The sequence below is a fragment of the Pleurodeles waltl genome, chromosome 1_1, assembly GCF_031143425.1.
Source record: "Pleurodeles waltl isolate 20211129_DDA chromosome 1_1, aPleWal1.hap1.20221129, whole genome shotgun sequence".
NCBI lineage: Eukaryota > Metazoa > Chordata > Amphibia > Caudata > Salamandridae > Pleurodeles > Pleurodeles waltl.
The window spans coordinates 824795046-824816531 of NC_090436.1; the positions used below are offsets into that span (position 1 = coordinate 824795046).

A 21486-nucleotide genomic window follows, 5' to 3' on the forward strand; every position below is an offset into this window, starting at 1 on the left:
GCTAGAGGTGGATGGAATAGTGTGTGTGTGTTTGTGTGGGTGGGGGGTGGGGGCATGTTGATAACAAATTGAATGTTTCAGACCAAATCCATCCAGTAACCTCTTCCTCATTGCACACCTTAAGGACAAAAAAATACATTTTATTACATTCGCTCTCTCAGCCTCCAAAAGACAGTTATTCGTGTCCCTTGTACTATCCATAATAGATTACTACAATGCCCTTTATGTGAACATGCAGCAGAGACAACTAAACAATCTCTCAGTTACTCAAAACATAGCAATTTATGTTATTTTAGGCACTCCCAAATTCCAGTCGGGATCTCAGAGCTTGCACAAGCTTTGGTGGCTGCCAGCCTTTAAGGCCCTCCGCAGTGCCCATAAGACTCTCCATGAAGTTGGCCCTGAATACCTTAAACGTCCGTTTAAATGGTTCAGTCCAGCGTGACTCTTTGTTCCACCCTCTTCAAAAATGTAGAAGTTCCCAAACCCAAATAATCCTCATGGAGCTGCAGAAGATTCATCTACTGCACAACAAAACTATGGAATAACCTCCTACTTTTTCTAAAATCCCAGACCAATTTGCTGCAATTCGGGAAGGCACTAAAAAGTGGTTGTTTTCCAATCCATAGTCTAGGAATGTTTATGATCGTGCTGACAGTCGCTAGTGCCAAGACACTCTTTAGGCATACAGACGAGTTATAGGAATTTATAACCTGGTTGAGTTGGTTTGGATGCTGTAGCCTGCAGGGAGCAAAATGCATGTGATGGGAGGGTGGGTTCATCCGCTGTGAGGCCTGGTTATCTGTAGGAAAGAAGGATGTGTGGATCCAGGTGTGCGATCGATTTCTGTCTTTGCCTTGGGGGCGGGGGAGCTGCTTTTTGGGGCCGTTGTGCCAGGTGCTGATACCACATGAGTGTGACACATTGCCAGGTCTCCACTGGCTGGGACAGAGGACTCCTGATGTGAGCAGCATTGTTATTATATTAATATATCTATATAGGTTTATGTCTAGAGGAGGCAGTGAAGTCCAAATCTTGATTTCCCCCTCACTGTGTCCTAACAAATGAATCATGCAGTAGTCTCACTGAAACTTTGTGGTTCCTGAGACATTGAGGGGCTGGCAGAGGTGTACAGATGGACTGTGGACTTGGCTGATCTGGGCTCAGGGGTTCAGATGCCATGCTTTGATCGGTCCAGGCTGAGCTGTGATCAGGGACCCTTTCTGGTGTTCTCATAGTGGACCCCATAGTCATGTTGTGCCAAGCCCAATCTGTTTCGTATTGAGGTAACTAATACCGTGCCTAGTCTAGGCGCTTTGCAATCTACTGCTAAAGGTAAATGCAGCTGAAAAGCAAGAGTCACAAAAAGAACAGATGTAATTGAAACCTACTTCTGAAGATCGTGTGAGTAGGAATTTGACATATGTCTGCAAAGTGACAATTCCAAATTGGGGGGGGCTTTTCAAAGGATGTTCCTCTTGCTGAAGATAGTTAAGCATGGTGTTCATTGTCTTAAGCTCATGGAATAGCCTCTCATTTGTCTTTTGGCGTTATTTGTTTAGTGTGCCTTTTTATAAGCTTTTGCTGTACTCTGGGCATATGGTGGTTGATCCAGCTATTGCCGATCTGTTGTCCAATCAGATACATTAGATAACCTTTTGATTTTTACACAAGCAGGTTATTTTGGGGGTAGATCTTTAAACACACTTGCATACTTTCTATATTGCTATCTGTTGTATTCAAGTTTCTTATAAGAGGTGGGTGCAGTTATATTCGTTTGACTGAAAATGTATTAAAATGATTGATTTTTTTCCACCTGTATTAAAATATTGTATATTGGAAAATTGACCAAACTACCCTGAAAGGCCTCAGTTCAAGCAGGATTATGTTTACAATCTAAAACATAAAAACTATTGTTATAAAAACTATTACAATTGACAAGTTGTGGACAGTTGTGAAGCCATAAATCTTTACAATTAACAGTTTTGTTCCCACACATCACACACTGCAACATTTAAAACACTGTATATCACAATCCACTGGACATACCTTTTGGCTGTGTCCAAAGGGCAGTGGGCACAGGGCCTGATCTTTATCCAGAGTCCACAGTACACAGTCATTGACTGTGCCCAGAACACTTGAATGTATGAAACTAAACAATAAAAGTGGTTATTAACAATTAGGTGACATTTTACATTTTAAGGAGTGTATGGAGAAGGATGTTATGATAGGCACCAATTGTAGAAGCAAGTCTGCATCCACTCCTTTAATCCTACAAGTTTCTCAAAGGTTACTTGAACAAAAAAGGCTGTGATGTGTAAACTAGAACTCGCGTGCAGCATCTGTGGTGTCATTAATATCAGTGATGATGAAATACTTGAGGTTTCCAGCAATCACTTTGATCATCCTTTCAGGAAATGTAAGCACAAAATATAATTCTACTGAAAAGTAATAATTGAATTCAACGCATTATTTTTAGTTGTCCCTTGCATTGCCACTGACAGCATCTACTTATCCTTGTGCAAAGCATATATAAAGAAAAAATGCTTTATTTTCACAGCTGGTCAGCAGATGTTTGAAAGAGAAGAAGTTTGGTGATCAAATTGTTATCAGTTATGTTCACAGTGATGTATTGTGTTAACATTGGTGATGTCAATGATGATGTCACCTGTGATGTGAAATTGTGAGTAGTCCATTGGGCATTACGGCTGCATAGCCCATCATACATGTGGTGCTTATGTGATTTTCAGGTTTTGTATCAGAAGTGTAGTATACCTTCAGTGAGAGCAAACCAACATGACTTTCCATTACCAAAGCTGTTTCTGTTGTTTTGGGGTTTTTGTTATGGAATACTCTGGCCAATGACCAAAGTGTCTACTGGACATGGCCTGTGCCCAGTCCACCTCACCCCTAGTAAACTGGTTAAAAGATTTGATTGCATTCACCAGGCCGTGTGAATGCCTTTCTAGCCATGAGATGAGCCTGATCTCCTTCAGATCCTACAAGACCCATCCTTTGACCATAATTATCTAGCCCCAGGTCAAAGCAAAAAGGCATGCCCTCCATCCAGTCCCCTTTGGTGCGGACACCCCAGTTTATGGCTTTGTTGCAGAGCATTTCGAGTGTAGGGCTTCATGATGTTGCACCCTTTCTACTGCTGCTTCTCCTTTCTTGATTGATACATAAAGGCGGAGTTATGGCCCTTTGAATACTAATCAAAGTGAAATCAGACCGTTTATGCGCTGTGTCACAGCAAACAAAAAGGTTTTTCCTTGTGTCCTACTTTGATTTTTCTTAAAAGAAAACCCTTCTGGTACTTTCACAAGAAGCATTTTCTCTCGCAGAGCCTTTGACGACACATTGACAGTACTACTGAGGTAAAGTGGTGGATGTCATTGTAGGGTGAACCGCTGTTAAGAAGTTAAACTATCCTTATTCCTGGCAGTAGCTGCCTCCATGAAGTGCATTACTATTTCCTTAACTTCAAGATTTGCATCCATGCCCATTACCAAGGTTATTATTTGCTTATTATTGTAAAACTAGGGCTCGCTCCACTGACTTAAACTAAAGGCTGGTATCAACATTGCCTTGTCCTGACTTACTCTCAGATTAAGTGATGAGCCTCAGTTATAACTATTTTCTTGAGGAGAAAGGCAGGCCTTCACCAATATGAAAAAATTGCTAAAAGCAGAAATATTTTTGCTCTAAAAAACCACACGTTGCTATTTATAGTAGAACTTGGCACTGATAGGAACTACTTTGCTTGTGGATGTACTTATTGTGAGGGAGCAGAATGCTGTCACGCACAGCAAAGTTAGCCAGTGGTTGAAGTGGACTGACACATTGTCCCATGCAGTATAGTGTAAGGAAATGTGAATAACACAACAACAGGCCAGTGGATGAAGAGGGCTGGATGAAAGACTAAGCGTAAGTGGATTACATGTACATAATTTTAGTAAATTAAAAGGTCTTGGCTAATACTGAACTTGAAAACGAACCTATGAAGACAGTGTCCATGGAGTTTGGAGATCAAGCTTCACTAGGGCCTAAGGACATATTTCCCAAAGAATGAAGTTGCTCACCTATGCAATGACAAAAGTAAGGTGTTAGACACATTCCTAGCCCTGCAATTTTGACATGTGATTAAAAATGTTTTTTCCACCAGTGGAATGTCGATCCACTTTTTCGTTACATTACTATGCACGACCCTATAAGATAGCTTTTACTATCCAGACTAGATGACACAAACGGTGCATTTTTGGGGGTACTTTTGAATATGATATAAAAAGTACAGAATTTACAAAATACTTGAGCATGCAGCCTGTGCCTTAAAATCAGGAGCCATGTTTACTCAGCCACCTAGTCCCCGCCACAGTTTGGCAGTAATGGCAAGTTTTAAAATTTAAAGTAACTGACTGTGAAATGTGCGTATCTTGTTTTCGCATAATTAGGCAACATTTCTGTAGAAGTGCAGGTAATTACACAAAGTGAAAATGCGTCACTAAGCTCTCTATTTTAGTGCTAAATGCTTCCTTGTGTTCATTTTTGATACGAGAATGTATTTCGTGCTAAAAAAAAAATAGTGCAAGAAAGCAAACACTGAACAGCAGCTGCTTGCATTCTGCTGTTCATGAGCATTTGTAGTACATTTTTATAGTAAATGACGTGTAGTTACGCAACATGGGATACTTTCAGGAATTTCACGTAATGCGAAATTCCCAGAACTACCTGAATTATGTGGTGTAACTTAAATTTCACCCATACCTAATTTAAAGGTTCCTGTCTGGTGCGCTGAACCTGTAATTACATAAATTGCCCTTTCCAGATTAAACTATGATATTCCTCAGCCGGCCACAACTCCACAGGAAACATTATTTTTTAAATATATTGTATCAATGGTAATATTTGGTTGCAACATTATATTGTTACTAAAGAATTTCTAATTGTTGGTACAAGCTTATTAACTCCATGCGTAATATCCACCTTTCTTGCTTTACCTGTGGCCCTACGTCACTATGGTCCTCATTGAAGGGAAGCACCCCTTTTTGACATGGTCACCCCCACCTTTCGCCTGGTATTCAATGCAGTTTTGACTGAAAATGTACTGCTACCTGCAACCTGGTCCCTAGTGCCAGATCTCGTTCCCTAAAACTGTGCAATTGTTCTGCAATTGGCAATACCCCTCCCCCCCCCACCACACCCCCACTGTAAGTCCCTAGTAAATGGTACCCCTGGTACCTAGGGCCTGGGTACCAAAGAGGGACCCTAAGGACTGCGGCATGTATTGTGTGGGACCCCTCACCTACCACATGCAGACTATTACTGGGTGCGTGCCTTGGTGCAGCTAAAATACGACATGACACAGTCTCTGTGCTATGCCCCCTTACACTGCATGCAACAAATGCGAGTCACCCCTACCTTGGGCCTTACACCCCTAAGGCAGGGTGCATTATATTACATGTGAGGACATAGCTTAACAAGCAGTTATGCCCTTACTATGTCTTTGTCAATTCTTAGACCTAGTGAGTGAACAGGGAAGCCATTTTTAAGTGCATGTGCTGTACACTGGTCCCCAGCTAACTAATGGCTCCACTGAAAATAGGGATGTTTGGTATTGAACATCTTGTCTTACTAAAACCTCTCTGATGCCAATGATGGATTTATTAATACATGCACCCAGAGGGCACCTTAGAGGTGCCCCCTGAAAACCTACCATCTACCCATATGCCGACTGAGTTTTAACCAGCCTGCCACCACCAGACACAAGTCTTAAGCCCCCTCCCCCACCCCACACCTCAAGGGTTTGAACCTTTGCTCTCGGGCAGTCATAGACCAAGCATGCTCTGGGAGAGGTGCACACCCCACCCAACAGGGTGACCTGCAAACCTGCATTCCATGGCAGAAGGGTTCAAAGAGGCCCACCACCATTGGTATGCAGAACTGACTTCACTGACAGCAGAGATGCCGAACCCACTGCCCCCGGGCCCATTTGGCACCTTGACAGGCAGGAAATGTACTATTCAGGGAGTTGTGTCCACCCCTCAGGTAAATCCCACCCCTAAGCTGCCTGATGTGGACACAACTTTCTGAAATATGCCAATTTAGTGTTGGCAGATTCAAGAACTCGGGGACAGGGTCATGCCTACCTCCCACACGAAGTAGTCATATAAGCAGTGTAGTGACCCCAGGGGTAAGTATCCAATTGGCAACTACCCTACACTCCCCAAAATGCCCCTAAATTTAGTATTCAGGGGAGGCCCTGGCACCAGAAAATCATATTCCTGCCATCCTAAGAAGAAGGACACTTGAAAGCAAAGGAAGAAGCTACTGACTTGGAACTAGCCCTGCCGGCCTGTTCGCTGCTCCTGCCGGACTGTGCTAAAGTCGACTCGTCCTACAGCTGTTGTGCCTCCAAAGCATGGAATGGCTTCCTTCCTTCAACAAAGACCCAGGAAGTCCCGTGGAGCATCGGAAACGGCTTCCCTGCATTTTTGTTGGCACCACAAGACAAACTGCGAGGGCTCAGGACTGCTGAAAACCCAACACCTGAAAGCACCACTGCTCCTGTGTCGCATAGCCCGAGTTAGTGGACCACCAGCCTTCCAGTGACAAAGCCCGTCGTGGGCTCGCCCCATATGGACCCCAAGATGCCACCTGCTGCCTCTAAATGCAGGTTCCCTAAACCGTGAGTGCTCCGGACCGCCAAAAACCCAACATCTGAAAGCACCTCTGCACCTGTCGCCCCGGGCCTGTTGAGAAGAAGATCTGAGGTACCCTAATGTCCCTGGATATCTCACGACTGGAACTTGTTAAAGCAGAAATCTCTGCTATATTTTAGTCATAGTAGACTAGATAGTGGATTTCATTCTATAGTTCGATTAACCGAATCTGGTTTAAATAAAACGTCATAGCCATCAAATCAAATACTAAGCAATGCACTATACATCTTTTATAAAAACCAATGCAATCATTAATAACCACACCAGTTTATTAAGAAGTTAAAATATTTATTTCCCTACATTAACAATGCTAAAGTCACGAATATTATTCTCAAGTTCAGTTGATACATATAAAGAAGCAATAAAGGCTGAATAGACAAATGAACTTAATCTTGATCAAAACAATAAGTATTATTAATTCAATAGAGAGTACAGAAAAACATAGCAATAGAATATGAGCAAGAGAAATTGAATACACTGAATTAACAAATGAAGAGTCAATGTCCAGTCATGAGTATGAGAGTAACACCACACTAACCACTAATTAGCATTAACATTTTGGGCTTCATGTATTAAGATTAAGTAACACAAATTTAGAAAACATCTAAACTATGGTGCTATCAAACATAAGGAGCCGTATTAAAACAATAGCAGTTCGTACCTGAAAAACAAAAGACAAACACAATATACAGTTCACTTATAGTTACCTATCAAAAGGTAGTCAGCAATCAGATCATAGCTTCATCAGGGGGACAGTAACATCAGCATCAGAACATGAACAAGGTATGGGAAGATGGTTTAGAGTTTGTACTATAAGATTACTAAACCATCAGAGCCATTAGTTCAGTATTGAAGAGGCATAGTAAACTCGGAAAATAAAACACTAGAATGTCAGTTGACTAATTGGCAAAGTATGAAGTGTCAAAGTAACATCACACCAAGAGCATGAAGTAAAGTCTCTGGAACCCCAGGAAAGTAAGAAGACTTATCATGCCAAAAGTCTGATTCCCCCCAACATTAAATTAAACTTGCTAAACTCCTGTGATTGGCTAAAACATAAGGCAAGAAATATATATCCAGTAAGACAGTTATTAGATATCATGTTAGCTCTAAGGATATTCATTGGCTGTTGTTCTATTGACGAAACTCGAACTAATAAAAAATGTATCTTGCACACTTCCTTCTCCGGTTGCATCTATGAACCCTTTTGTTTGGCACCTTCTGAATACACTGTTGCTGGACAGTGATGACAAAAATATGGAAACATTTCTTCTGCACCATTTCTTTGAGAGAAATACAGGAGTTAGAAACATAACTACAGATAAATATGCAAGTTCAATGAATTAAGTCTGTTAGGCAACAGACATGAAGTCATAAGAACGGAGTATGCTAGAAACATTTAATACAGATAACATTGTGCAGAGGACTTGCTCTGCTTCAGCCCAGCAGAGGCCTAGAAATACTCCTATTATTCCAGTATTTATTTTAGCAGAGAACATGCTCTTAAAGAGACAGAATATTTTTCTCACAATATTAATTCAACATTAGAAAACATAGGCAGGCCCTTTACTGGATGGCGGCCACGAAGTAAAGCACAATTTTCGTAAACCTTAATTTATAGTCCAATTATTTCACACATTAGTATATAAGTATGATTACTTAAAGACAAAATATTCACAACAAAAGTTTAGCGCTCACAGTGTCCTCAAAGTATACTTAAATGTTCTAGAATGGGGCTGTATACACATTTTCTAGAATGCATGGACTTCAAGAAGACACAGTGTTTCGAAGTTGATGAGTCCAGCTGCAAAGCTTCAGTTTGTTGGCCAAGTAATGAGATTGGTGGATGTGAATAATCTTGTGAACAATACAGGTAATTTAGTACATGGGTGTTAGTTCTACAGGATACCAGCCTAAAGGAGACCGGGTAGAGGAGATGTGGTTGATGTGACCTGTTTCTGTGTCCAGGCAAGCAGCAGCATTCATTGAGGTTTTGATGAGGGCTAGATGAGTTTTAGGAATGCCGGGACGAATATTGTTCCAGTATTCAGATCTGAAAAGGACCATGACTTGTATAACTCTTAAGTTCTTGCTCAGGAAGAAATGGTTTGATCCCACAAATGAGCTTAAGTCTGTAGTTTGCATTTTCAGTAGAAAGATTGATGTGGTCAATGAAAGTTTGACTAAAGTCCAGAGTGAAACCAAAAGATTTGATATCCTCTGCAGTCAAAGATAAAAAGTCAAGGATATCAGTGAAACATAGCCACTCTAGAATAGGCAAAGAGGATTACTGTGTGGAAAAGAGAAGGAATTCTGGTTTACATGGATGAAGCGTTAGATGGCGGGAAGTCATCAATGACTGAATTTGTCAAGAGATGTTGCCAAGAAAAATATATTTAAAAAAACAGGTGATGAATGGAATTCTGAGCAATACAAACATTCACCTCCAGTCACAGATCTGGGTTAAATTCATTGTTTTGTTTGATCACCATGCCATTCCAGTTTCGACCCAGCCATATGGAAATCAGTCTCGACCCTGCTGCCCGTGGGAACAGTAAAGCTCGAACTGCCAGGCCAGGTCCTCCCTGGACCAGAAACAATCATCCTGGGACTGGTTTCAGGGTATCACCCCTCATCCACTAGGCTAGCTTGAATCCAGTGCCGTAGCGAGCATGGGACCCACATTTGGGCATGACCTTCCCACTTAGGGCAACAAATGCAAAAAGAACAGATGATGGATGGAATGCTGAACAAATCAAGCATTCACCCTTGGTCAAAGATCTGGGTTAAACTCCTAGTTTTGTGCTCACAGTGCCATTCCATTTAGGACCCAGCCATATGTACAGCAGCAGAGACTAACATTTGAATAATTTTGGGTGTCATTAGTGTATTGGTAAAAGGAGAAGTCAAAGTATTTTAAGAGAGTCCCTAGCAGGGCAAGGTAGTGATTAAACAGAGTGGAGCCTAGCACAGATCCTCGCGGGACACCACGGGAGACAGCTACAGTGTATGACCGCATCCTTCACCAGACGCGGGTGATTTTCTAGGTAAGCTGTGAACCGGTTCAATAATTTTCTTCCAAAACCCACACGATCTTTTTATGGTGTGGATTTGGGTTTCATGGCTGGGATGTGACTAAGAAGGCATTAGTCCCTATTGTCCAAGATTCTGAGTGCATCATTGGTTATTTGCAGAATGGCTGTTTCCCTACTCCACATAGCCCTAAACCTGGATTGGTTGACACCTTGGCACAGTTTTCAAAGATGTTGGCTAGTGTCTAGCAGCTTCTAATCATTCTGCAACATTTTTTTTTTTTCTCGATGCTGCTCTCGCCTTGAAGAGCCTTAGTGTGCTGCAAGGCTACTTAGATTGATGTTGTGTGCCTTGACCACTTTTGTAGGTCTGTTCTCCAGATTTTCTCAGAGGAAATTAATAAGTGGTGGCTAGGGAGTATGAGAAGTGGGAACTGAATTGGGGCAATTTGATGGTTTATCTGGAGGCAGTTTCTGTACAACATGCAAGCTACACTGGATGGACTCGGAGCGGAGTAGGTGTAGGGGACACGTGGGGTTGCATTAGAAAACTCAGGGTTTTTTTCTAGACTGAAATCTTCTGACTCCTTTGTTTCTTCAGCTGTTATATTTTTCTTTCAGTATCAATTATAATGTAATTATAACCGTGAGTGTAAAAAAAAAAAAGGATATATTAAGTCAGTAGAATAACATTGACCTTCTTTTTCCCTACCCACTTTGTACTTTTATCAGGGACTCGATAAGCTCCTAATGCCTGGATATAGATTTGTCCTAAGAGATGCTAGGAAATGGCTAGAGACTGGCTGCAGGATCGTTCTAATCAAGTCTTTGAATTAGATTAACAGATTCTTTCGTCCACAAGCTCTGCAGTATTTTTGCTTCTGCTTTGTTATTCTACGTCCCCTGGTTTTTGTTACAGTTAACCTGTAACTGGTGATTATATGACTAGCTACTATCTAGTTCTGTCTTCTGTGCTTCTTCGACAAGCCACCTGATGAACTATCAGAACACGTCATGTTGTTAGTATAAGGATCCAAGGTAACTGAAGTGGTTTGTGCTTTTACGGTTCTGGTTCGTTTGTTGGGCTGTTGATTGTGTGTCGCCGGCGATACAATCGATAGATTTTTGTTAATGGTTAATAGTATATCACTATGTATGTTTACTTGTCATTAACCAGTAAACCACTAGAAACTATACGGGCTGATGATCTGTGTCCAGACTCGGACACTAGACCGTCAGACCTGCACGGAAAGGACGCCATACTAAGGTGTCGAGAATTTTAAAACAAAAAAACCGGGACATTTCACAAGAATACAATTTTACTTTAACTGATTGCACAGAATGACAACGCTTATCAGCCTAGAATTCCGAAAGAGGCACTAGGAACATACATAAAAAGCGATTTTAAAATCAAGTATTCGGCCTGTCAGTTAATTTCCTTTCTTATAACAGCTGCTAACTATCCTCGCTTTAAAAACATAAAAAGGCACCTCTCACCGTTTTTAGTCGACCCTCAAAAAACCGGGACATGAGTTAGATTTCCCAGAATCTACCAGGACAGCTGGCGAAAAAACGGGTCTGTCCTCGCAAATCCGGGGCGCCTGGTCACCCTACGACATACAAATGGTAGAAATCTGCAATATATACAAGTGCAGATTACGTTACATATCACAGATTGTGTGTTTAATGTAAATATTACCAGAGGTGCCTTTTGAAATTAACAATCTTCATGTTTATTTAAAAGTTGTATTCAACGCTACACATATTTTCCTCGTTGTTACCTCAGAGCGCTGGAATGAGTAATCGTGATTATTTTAGAATATTTATATACACAATGGTTTAATTCATGAATGAAGAGTATTTGTTAAGTCGCGAGGCTTAATGAGGTGTCCGGGCACTGGTATACATGCAAGCCTTCTCCGAATTATTTCTACAAACTGTAGCTTTTTAATCGTTTATTTTTATACTCTTTTCAGCTTTGTTTGGACTGCAGCAATTCTGTAATGAATCCGACAGATGATTCACGAATAGTGATTACGCCATTTCACCTGTTTTTCAAGCGCTTTACAAGGTGGCTTCAGACTTCTTTTGTTTTACTGCAAACAGCAATCGTAGCTGCTTTTATATTTTTTGAGGCATGCTGATCAGGTTACTGAGCTGTTAGGTGTGGGTCGCCCTCTTGTGAGCAGGTGGGCTGGGCCGGGCCGGCCTCTTACTGCTTTCACTCCACGGACTGGAGAGAACAGCGCGAGAGCCGTGTTTTGCGCTACTGCGGTGCTGCACTCTCTGTGGCAAACAACTTATTTTAAGGGTGCGGCGAACGCCACATTTTCCTTTGGACTGCCTTCCCGAGCAATATACTCTTTGAACGGAAATTTTTGGGGAAACTTTATTCAGGTGAAAGTCCGATGTGTGTGATGTAGACGTCAGTTGTGTATACAGGTCTGGAGTGCCGGGGACCAGCATCTGTAAATGCCCCTGGGTCCTGTGGGAAGGTCCTAAATTTACACCTGGCTGCAGGACTTTCAAAATGGCGGTCAGATTTCAAGACCAGGTAGGAATTGTGCGTTTTACGTTCGCTATCCAAAGTAAACATACTACGGGACAGAGGTCAATCACATCGGCTAGTTTGTGGTTTTGAAGAGCTGAGGTTTACTTTTTTTTTTTACTTTTCTTTTGGACTAGCAGCTCAGAATAATCTGTGCGAATTAGACTGAGTCTCCTCGTGTGGTGGAAACAGTAAACTTTGAGAAGAGCTGTTGTACTTAGCTGAGCTACAAAAGTAGATATCTGAACATAATGTTATTGGTAGAATGTGCACGGTTGACAACGTGAACTCGTAATTTATCACGGATTAGTAAAGCCAGGGCACCATATCATGTTTGGCGGTTCCATTGAATTTAATTGAAGTTTCATTAATATAGTGCGTACTATCCTTGATGAATGGTGGACGTGATTTACAACTGGTAACACACTACCTGGGAGCCAAACGGTTAGTGGGCAATTCATTGGTTATTGGGATTAGTCTCGTGCTCTCAAACAAAACGTTAAATGCTTTTTCTCTAGTTTCTTCGTGGTACATTAATTACTTCGGTGTGATTATTATAGGGGGGGGGGCAATGTGAAAAGCAAATGGTTGATTTTGGAATGAACAGATATTGTTAGGTTGCAGGGATATTGTTTCAGTGAAAGAAAGTAAGACAGACGTTATTTGGAATACTTTGTGCACGCAAGAGGCTTACAGAAGGGAAGAAAAGTGGCTTTCAGAAAATATGAGCGAGTTTTAGTAGAGGTTCATTTTTCATGCAGGGTTTTAGGAATATAGCAGGTGGATTTTTTTTGGCGATAGATTGCAGTCTGTGGATGTACACTAGTAGAAAGAAACACGTTTTAAATTGTGCACTTCACCACATTGTTGATGAGATATAAATGCATGCAGATTCACAAAGGTCACCTGTGTGTACATACTACAGCAGTATTTTCAGTACTATGAATTATTGTTGGCTTATTCATGCAAACTATTTTACACCATGCATAAACTCCACATTTAAATATATGATATGTAAACAGCCAACATCTTGGTATATAAGGCAGATGAAGAGTAAGTTGCAGCAATCGTAATTAGTAAATTCAGTGCAGTATTTATCTGACATATTCATTACCTGGTTTGGAAGGGCATCTGAAGGTGCTGTGCCATCCCCCGCCTGAAGTGCACCAGGTCACACAGAACAGACACAACGACCCACAGAGTGGTCCACAGAATGGAATTGTCTGAGGTCACTATAAAACATAGTAATTTATTTTCTAGAGTTCTTGTAATCTGCTCTGTTTTAATATTCTGTATGGTAAGCACACTGAATCCTCGTTGAGTCTCTCATTGTTTTTAATTTAGTTTTTGTTGATGTTTTGGGTAGTACAAATGTTGTATGTCCAGCTCACAAGTGTTAGAAACACTGTAAACAAATATCTAAAAAAAACAGTAGCATAGTTTTGAAAATAAGGGTAAAAGATGACTTTCCCATGAAAATGTATGTGAAGTGCTTTGTGATGTGTTTTGTGATAGTCACTGCATGTGATTTTACCAGTTGTAGGCCTGATGGAATGCTGGTGAGCTGCCTATCAGTGCCTACATTGCAAAGCCAGCATTTGCTCCTGGCTAAGAGCAGGAACGGAGGGCTAGAGAAGACCTTGGTTACAGAAAACATTCAAATATAGGTAGAATATCACAGGCTGAACAAGACTGGTGAGGAATCCCAGTAAAAGGCAAGGAAAGATCATGACAACTGAAGGAATGCAGATAATGGAAACATGATGGCCGATTGGTGGGTGGTTATTTGGAAGTAACCTGGGAGGCAGATTTGGGTAAGCTGCATACATCTCCTACAGAGAACTATTGAAGGTAAAGGTGAGTGGGACCTTGTAGCAGGGGTTGACCAGTACATAATGAATTACTAACCAGGACCATTGTGAGTGCTTACAGATAAAAGATCTCGGCACCTTTCGTCCTTCAGATCACTGGTCCCTAGTTAGCAAAAGTGTTTTAATAGAGTATTGAGCACAGTGAAAGAAACCCCACTATTGCAGTGATTCCAAATGAGAGCAAAAATCATGAACATTGTGCTTCCTACAACAACACCTGTCTATATGAAAGACCTGGTTAATATTCTAGTGACCTTCATTGAAAAGCTGCTAGCTCTTTATAATTGTATTATTTCTAAAAATAGGTAGCAAAGCAAAATGAAGGATATGTTGGAAAGTGACTCGGACCGCGTTTTTTAAACCTCTTGACATTTGTGGACCCCTCCACGCCCCTTGTTGCCCCAGCCAAGCCAATTTATACAGTTTGAGCTTCAAGCATTGGCAAAACCAAATGGTCTTGCCGTTGGAACCTATCTGTTTTACCAGTGGTCTTCAGCCATGCAGCACAATACCCCAATGCTGTGCAGAATTGCTAAAGAATTCAAACAAAATGAACCAATTGACACAGTTGGCCGCATCATTTTTTAGGCATGTGCACCACACGTTTGCATGCTTACTAAATGATACAGCACTGCAGCAGCTTTTTTTCTTTTTAGTTACCACTCTGAGTTGGATCTATAACCAAAAATAAAAAAATCTTGATATTTTTCTTTAAAGCAGGTAGGGGAAGCAACATAGGTCCGGTAGCAATGTGGGTGGGGTGGAATCAACACAGAGGATGGGGTGGAAGTTACATTGGGTGTGGGGTGCAAGCAAATGGGTGCACAGGTTCGGAAAGCAGCACAGAGGAGGCAGGTGGAGGCAAGCAACACAGATTGTGCTGCTGAAGAAAGGGCAATATCAGCTGGTGGGGAGAGAGTAACAGACGAGAAACCAATGTGTGGAGAGTGGGGGAGAAGCATACAGACCTGTGAATGCTGGGGAGAGAAGTACAATAGGGAAACAACTGGAAAACACATGCAATCTCATAGAGGCCTTAAAAAAAAAGAAATAATGCTTGAATACTGAGCAGTCGATATAGCGAATAAGAAGCAACCAAGTAAGAGTGTTACTAAAGCAGGAAATGGTAAGCAATGGGAGGGGCTATAGGTCATTTGTAAGCTAGCAGCTACTGTCCTGTCAAGTAGGAACGACCTGTTAACATAAAAAATTAGAATCAAGTACACACAAAAAATACACAAATTGTGATATATTTTATTTCCCAAGCTTTTAAAAAACGTACTGGAGTAGAGACAAGAGGTTCCTGAGAAGTCACAAACCTAAATTGAAACAAGTGTATTTAAACACACTGTCTAATCAGGAGCTTTGCTAATGGCATTCTAAGCTTCTTTGTCGATGGCTTTTCACTCAGTAGAGTATAGTCAAATGTTTGAGGACTACAATTCATACATCTGGAAAGAGAGAAGAGGTGTATGGGGTTTGAAAGATGTTATTAGGGTTAATTAAGGAAACTATATAAGTTTACATATGACTTTACATGCTACTGTGTATGTTTATCTGTGAAATTAAAAAGTTGGGGAATACTTTTCATTTCTTGTTGGAAGCCCAGTTGAGCTGAGCAAGCTTTTTATTATGTAGTTACCCAGCAAGTAGAAGCAAATGGTTGCATAATGTCTGGTGGGACCTAGTAATTGATAAATCAACTACAAAGTTAAATCGAAGGAGAGCTCTTCAATACATGTTTTGTATTCTTTCATATAAATTGATCATGTGTGCCTTTGATATTGCAAAGGACTAAGCATTTAAGACTGATGAGTATGTTCTTCCAATGCCTTGAATCAAGTAAGGACAAGAAGTACCATTTGAGCATTCTCGGTTACAGTGTATAAATTGAGAGATGTAATGGGGCTATTGATAGTAAGTGCCAAACCTATTATCAGGAGTGGCAACTGAAGATGTGTGCTCTCTGTTAATGAATGTGGTACCCAATGTCAGAATCTGAATTCTAGAGGTACAGTTAAAGTCCTCTGTTTCCTCCAGAAGTTAATTGAAAATGATAAGAATATTTATCATAAATTGTAGAAAGTTGTTTGTTCTTATTGTATGTGCACTTGTGTTTGAGTGCAAGTGTTGACCAGTCAGATTTAGATATCACTTTACCTCTGTCCAATCAGGTTTTTCTAAACAGTGAGTAACAAAATCGCAATTTTTTGAAAGGTGGAGGTCTTGGTTTTTCTTGAGTAATGTACTGGTGGGTGAGAACCATGGATCAGATCAGTACCATCCACTGAAAAGTATATTGTTATCCAGTGGAACAAACGGAACGGGATTTGACCTGCTATAGTTTTGAATTGTACTTTGCCACCCCTAAAACGTGTACTTCTTAGTAAATCAGCAAAGGTTTAATTCAAATTCAAGCTAGACAAATTGGAAGAGATCTACTGGAAGGTCCCGTACGTTATTCTAGGTCTTCTGTGAAAAATGTTTTGAGAATTATTGTGCAGCTGGTACCAATGATACAATATCTAGTCCATCCTTAGATCGGTCAGCATTCAATGTTTGTTGTTCTTTGTCAACATGTTGTCGGAGTCCATTATCAAAAGATGAATTACATTTTGGGAATCCACAGCATTACCATGCAGTATTATCACCAGTTAAACAAGTTTTGCTTGAAGACAGTAATACACTGCCTTCATGTGAAGTTTAATGTTTCGTTTTAGAAGGGAGCATTGGAAATATAGACTCCTCTTGGCTGGGCATACGCACCAACTTCTCTGGCTTTAGTTTGTTGCCATTTAGAGGGCCTCTCCTCGGACACCAGACCTGAAGTCTTATACCTGGCTGAAACTTGAGTTTGGTTGATCATTTTGCCTCTTGCTAGTCAGAGAAATCAGATGAAAAGATCTGTATGTTCAGTGTTTGTCAGAAGGATTGTACATGACTAAGTTTGACTAGTACATATTTATCCATGTACTACAGGAGTTTTGTTCTGTGGTGACATGTTAACATCTGGCCACTTTAGTGAGGTTGATTGCATCTAGTATCGGCACCCCCTTGTACAAATTGTTGGTAAATTTGCAGTATTATAGTTGAAAGGATCTCTGAAAGTGAGTTACTTCCTTGGTATCATTGCTTTTAGTGTTAAACGTGTGTGTCAGAAAAATCATGGAGATCATTGAAAGGTGGTAGGACGGGTAAGCAATTATTATCTGTATAGCATTTCGAGTCCAGTTCAACTCAGTGGTATATTTTTTGTGAGTCTTTGCGTGCTCTGTTGCTCTCTGCCATTCTTTTATCCCCTAGCATTTTGTTTACAGGTTCAGTCTAGGAGTGGAGGGTTGCGTTTTTTTTCCTCGTATACCTTTCAGCCCACCCACTCCCTTACGTCAGGCTCACTTTGTCCATTCTGGATGGCCTTTCAGTTCTTATCGTTTGGTTTTTTAGCATTTCTGGAATTTGTGATGCCTTCCTATTTAGGTTGAGTCTACTAGACAATGCATGCTCTGTGTGTTGTGAGGCATATTGTGGCTTACCAAGAACATAGAGGGGCCTGGAGTCCACCCATTGCTTACCATTAGTTGGCTTTTCTGTCAGTCTTATATGCCTGCTTCTTATTTATGTTTGAGCTTGTCAATCTTGTGGTTACCCTCCTCTGGAGCATTGTCTCTTTTCTGTCACTTTGATTCATTGGCTTCTCTGCTTCAACTGCTTCCTTTTCAAACACTTTTTTTCCATTAAGCTCTTCATGAGCGCACATGTGTTTTCAAACTGTTGCCCTTGTTCAGTTCTCTCCCCCTGATCTCAGTGTTGCTTTTTGTACCCGAGTGCTTCTCCCCATACCCCTCTTTGTTGTTCTCACCCATGTGCTTCTTCCCATTCCCTACCTGCTGCTGTGTTGCCATCCCATCGCTCCCCCCCGTTGCTTTGGCTTTCTTGTCCCTCCCGCCGTCCCCTGTGTTGTTTTTCTTGCCCTCCCCTGTGTTGTTTTTCTTTCCCCTCCCGCCCTCCCCTGTGTTTTTTGACTTTCTTTCCCGCCCTCTACCGTGTTGTTGTGGCTTTCCCCAAATTGCACTTTTTATTTTATTTTTAGTCGCATTGGTAACTAAAAAGAAAAAGTGCTTCTGTCATTGTCTAGACATGCACATGCATAGAGAGCACTCTTACCGGATGATGCATTGCTTGCATCAAATGCTTTTTTCCTTTTTTAAACGTGAGCAGACTGCATAGCTTTGGGAATGCTGTGCAGTATGGATAAACATTGGGAAGGCTAATAGGTCACAAAGACACAATCTATTGGCTTTGCAGGTGCTTGTTACCGTTGCCCTCCATTGTAGTTCAAGCTAACTCACAGCAACCTTCATTAGTTCCGTTTTCAGGGCTTTTCAAAACTGGAGATGGGTTAGCGATACACTTGGTGGAATGACGTTTTTGGGCCTTGGAGAGGGAGTTTCTGCACCTTAATTTCCGTCGGACGATCGAGAGTAAGTTTACTGATATGAGGGCTCTGGCCGGCTGAGTGCGAATGTTTCTGCACGTAGACGGGGCTCCAGTATGCTTTAGAATTTTGAATTTAATTCCAGTCTCAATAGGAGGCGTTTTAGGGCCTGTTGGTGGTATTTTCTTCAAAAATAGATCTTAGTATTGCATGTAGATGTTTTTTCCTACTAAATTCTACTTTCATTTGCAGCAACATGAATTGCAGACTATATTTCTATTCCATTTATTTAAAAGCAAACAAATCATGTAAGAACCGAGCCATTTGTTACTACACCCATTTCCACTTTTGTGAAATTAAAATTAATTGTCAATGCTTTTTGGCTTAGTCATCATCGTTGGTCACTTGCTTTTTTTCTGCAAGTTAAAGAAAGTCCTGTTTGAATATGCCATCAGATGTCCTATGCCTTGCTCTCAAAGACAAAAAAAACGAATGCAGGCAACCATTCTTAGATATTTGTATAATGATTTAAATAATTAAAGAAATAGTTATGCCAGTTTGTATAGACATTCACACGACTGGCAGGTCCTAATACAGCGAACAGTTAATGAAATGAAATGTTCCAAAACCTTCATGCGTATTTTTCGTCAAAGGGGGTGTTGAAGTTCGTCACTAAAATGAGTTAATATTTTAATAAAATGCCCTTGCCAAACAATGTAATGTTTGTCACAGGCGTGAAATGGAAATACTGTATGTTACAAATTCTTTAAGCCATCTCAAAAGTTTTCCTGTGCTTACGGTTCCACCGAATCTGCTTGGAATGAGAACTTGAAAGCGGAGATCTACTCCCAGGTTTTAGATCTAATGGTCTGAAGTATTTTCGTCTTGTTGCGAAAGTTAGGGGGGGAAGCTTGGTAGCAGATGCTGAGCATGCAAGAAACTGAGGGAGTGTTTCAGTTTTTTATGCTCTTGCCATTTACCTTAAAAGCTCAATTCCCAGCTGACATTTTAGGACTATATTTTATATTTAAAATTTCAGGATCGGGTATGCGTCTTGAGTTTAGAGCACATAACCTTCCAGTAATTTAACTGAGGATTTTCTTTTCTCCATATACTTCAGGCCGGCCTATACTTACTGTTCTTTTAGGTCAAGTGGCAGCTTCCTGTGCTAACCCATAGATCATAGATGCTGGATTTCAAACAAGGGGTGGACACTCTCTTCCCCTTTGCATTATCACATTCTTTTTCACTGTATTTGAAATTCAGTACACGCTGCACAATCATAAAGGCAAAGGTAGGGTTTTCTAAGCGAACCCAATATTTCAGAACGGGTTTCTCTGTCTGATGGATATTATGTCAAGGTGAAAACTAGTTTTCTCGCAGTCCTAGTTCTGCACCATAATCCTTATTGGGTCAGTTTCTTTACCTAACACGCCTTAATCACATGATCCACATAAGTCGTACTTTCTATTGAATTGCTTTCACTTCTGATACATTGTGCCTGTTGCAGGTGAACTATCTGCTAGTTGTCAGTCCAACACTGAGATTATGTGAATAATTGATCGAGATGACGATAGCGACCAAATGCCTCTAAATGTTCCCATCTCTCCACGAGCTGTTTTCAGTGATATTCTGCCAAAACAGCTGTGTGTGTCTTGGTCATATTAAGCTAAAGATGGATTTCTTTACAATGAGCCACTGGCACACCTGCATGTCTCTAACTGTAAACCAAGTATGGTATTCTCAGATAATACCATATTATTATTAGGATGATGTAAAAAGTAACAGGTTTATATGAAAAACCACTTGCTGTGTGTAAATGTGTTAAGGACACGAAATAGACTGAAAATAGACCGAAAAAACAAAAGCATCTGTGAGACAGTTCTCCGTTGAAATGATTGGTTCATACTCTTGCACACCCTACAGCACCCGGTCCCAATTTCTACTATGGAGAAGGTAAAAAATATCAATTAAGCCTAGAAAAATCTCAGTATTGTGTTCTTCCTCCACAGTTGAACTTAGTCCACCCAATCAGAAGTGCCTATATGATAGCTCAAAGCAACTAAAAAAGGTTGGTCTTGTTACTTGTTGGCCAAGAACCACAGTGTAGATAATTGATGCAGTGTTCAAAGCTGAATGAAACACATTTTGTTCCAACGGGAGCCTCTTTATTCGGACTATTCACTCCTCAGACTTTCCAGTTAAGCAGTCTCCCAGTCTAGAGATCCAGCAGCCCCAGACTTTCTCATGTTTGCGGTCAGGGCCTCTCCATTTGTAGGCCACTTTCCCCACCCTGGCACAATAGTCTATTCCTGCAAACCACGTCTGTATGGATTAGGTCGGGGGTTCACACTGACTCCAATGGTTATTAATGCTGAGTTTCACTATAAGGAAGTGAATTCCAGCTGGGGGCCCTCCGCACACGTGAATCTGCCCAACCCTCCATTATTCGAAGTCACACCACCTTTTGACTAATGGCTATAGAGGTGGGAAGAATGGCTGCCCAGATAGTATGTATCTCGTGCCAGTACTGCACTATAACAGGGCATGTCTAAATCATATGGGACAGGCTTCCCAGTGAGGGGCTGCATCGTGTGCACCTTGGGTTCGGGATCCTACCACTTTCCCACAGTTGATTATTACTATTACTTTAAAAAAAAGAATAAATATACTTTTTCTTCTTTCTCCAACTTAGGAGCATTTTTAGGTTCTGTGGTTTATAGAAACAGTACATGGTGTTATGGCCACTGTTGTGGGCTTTTCCCAAGGATTCCTCTTGGAATTCTGCCACGGAGAAGGGCTTTGTTGGATTTCAGGGACTCAATTTGCTACAGTGAAAAGATCCCTCAGGCTCGAGTTATTTGAGTGATATGAAAATAAA

General features: G+C 41.0%; 1 protein-coding gene across 3 annotated transcripts in view; it reads left to right on the top strand.

The window, feature by feature from the left end:
* Nucleotides 1-21486, top strand: part of LOC138287834 (tight junction protein ZO-2-like) — a 390358-nt gene that overhangs the window by 142040 nt on the left and 226832 nt on the right. Inside the window, exon 1 of one of the 3 annotated variants that reach the window (XM_069228733.1) lies at nucleotides 12161-12305. The exons of the other annotated variants lie outside the window; for them this stretch is intronic. Within the exon in view, the coding sequence (XP_069084834.1) occupies nucleotides 12282-12305 (24 nt within the window). The 5' untranslated portion in view covers nucleotides 12161-12281. Of the gene's footprint in view, nucleotides 1-12160; nucleotides 12306-21486 lie in introns of those variants that run through there. 3 annotated transcript variants of the gene reach the window in all.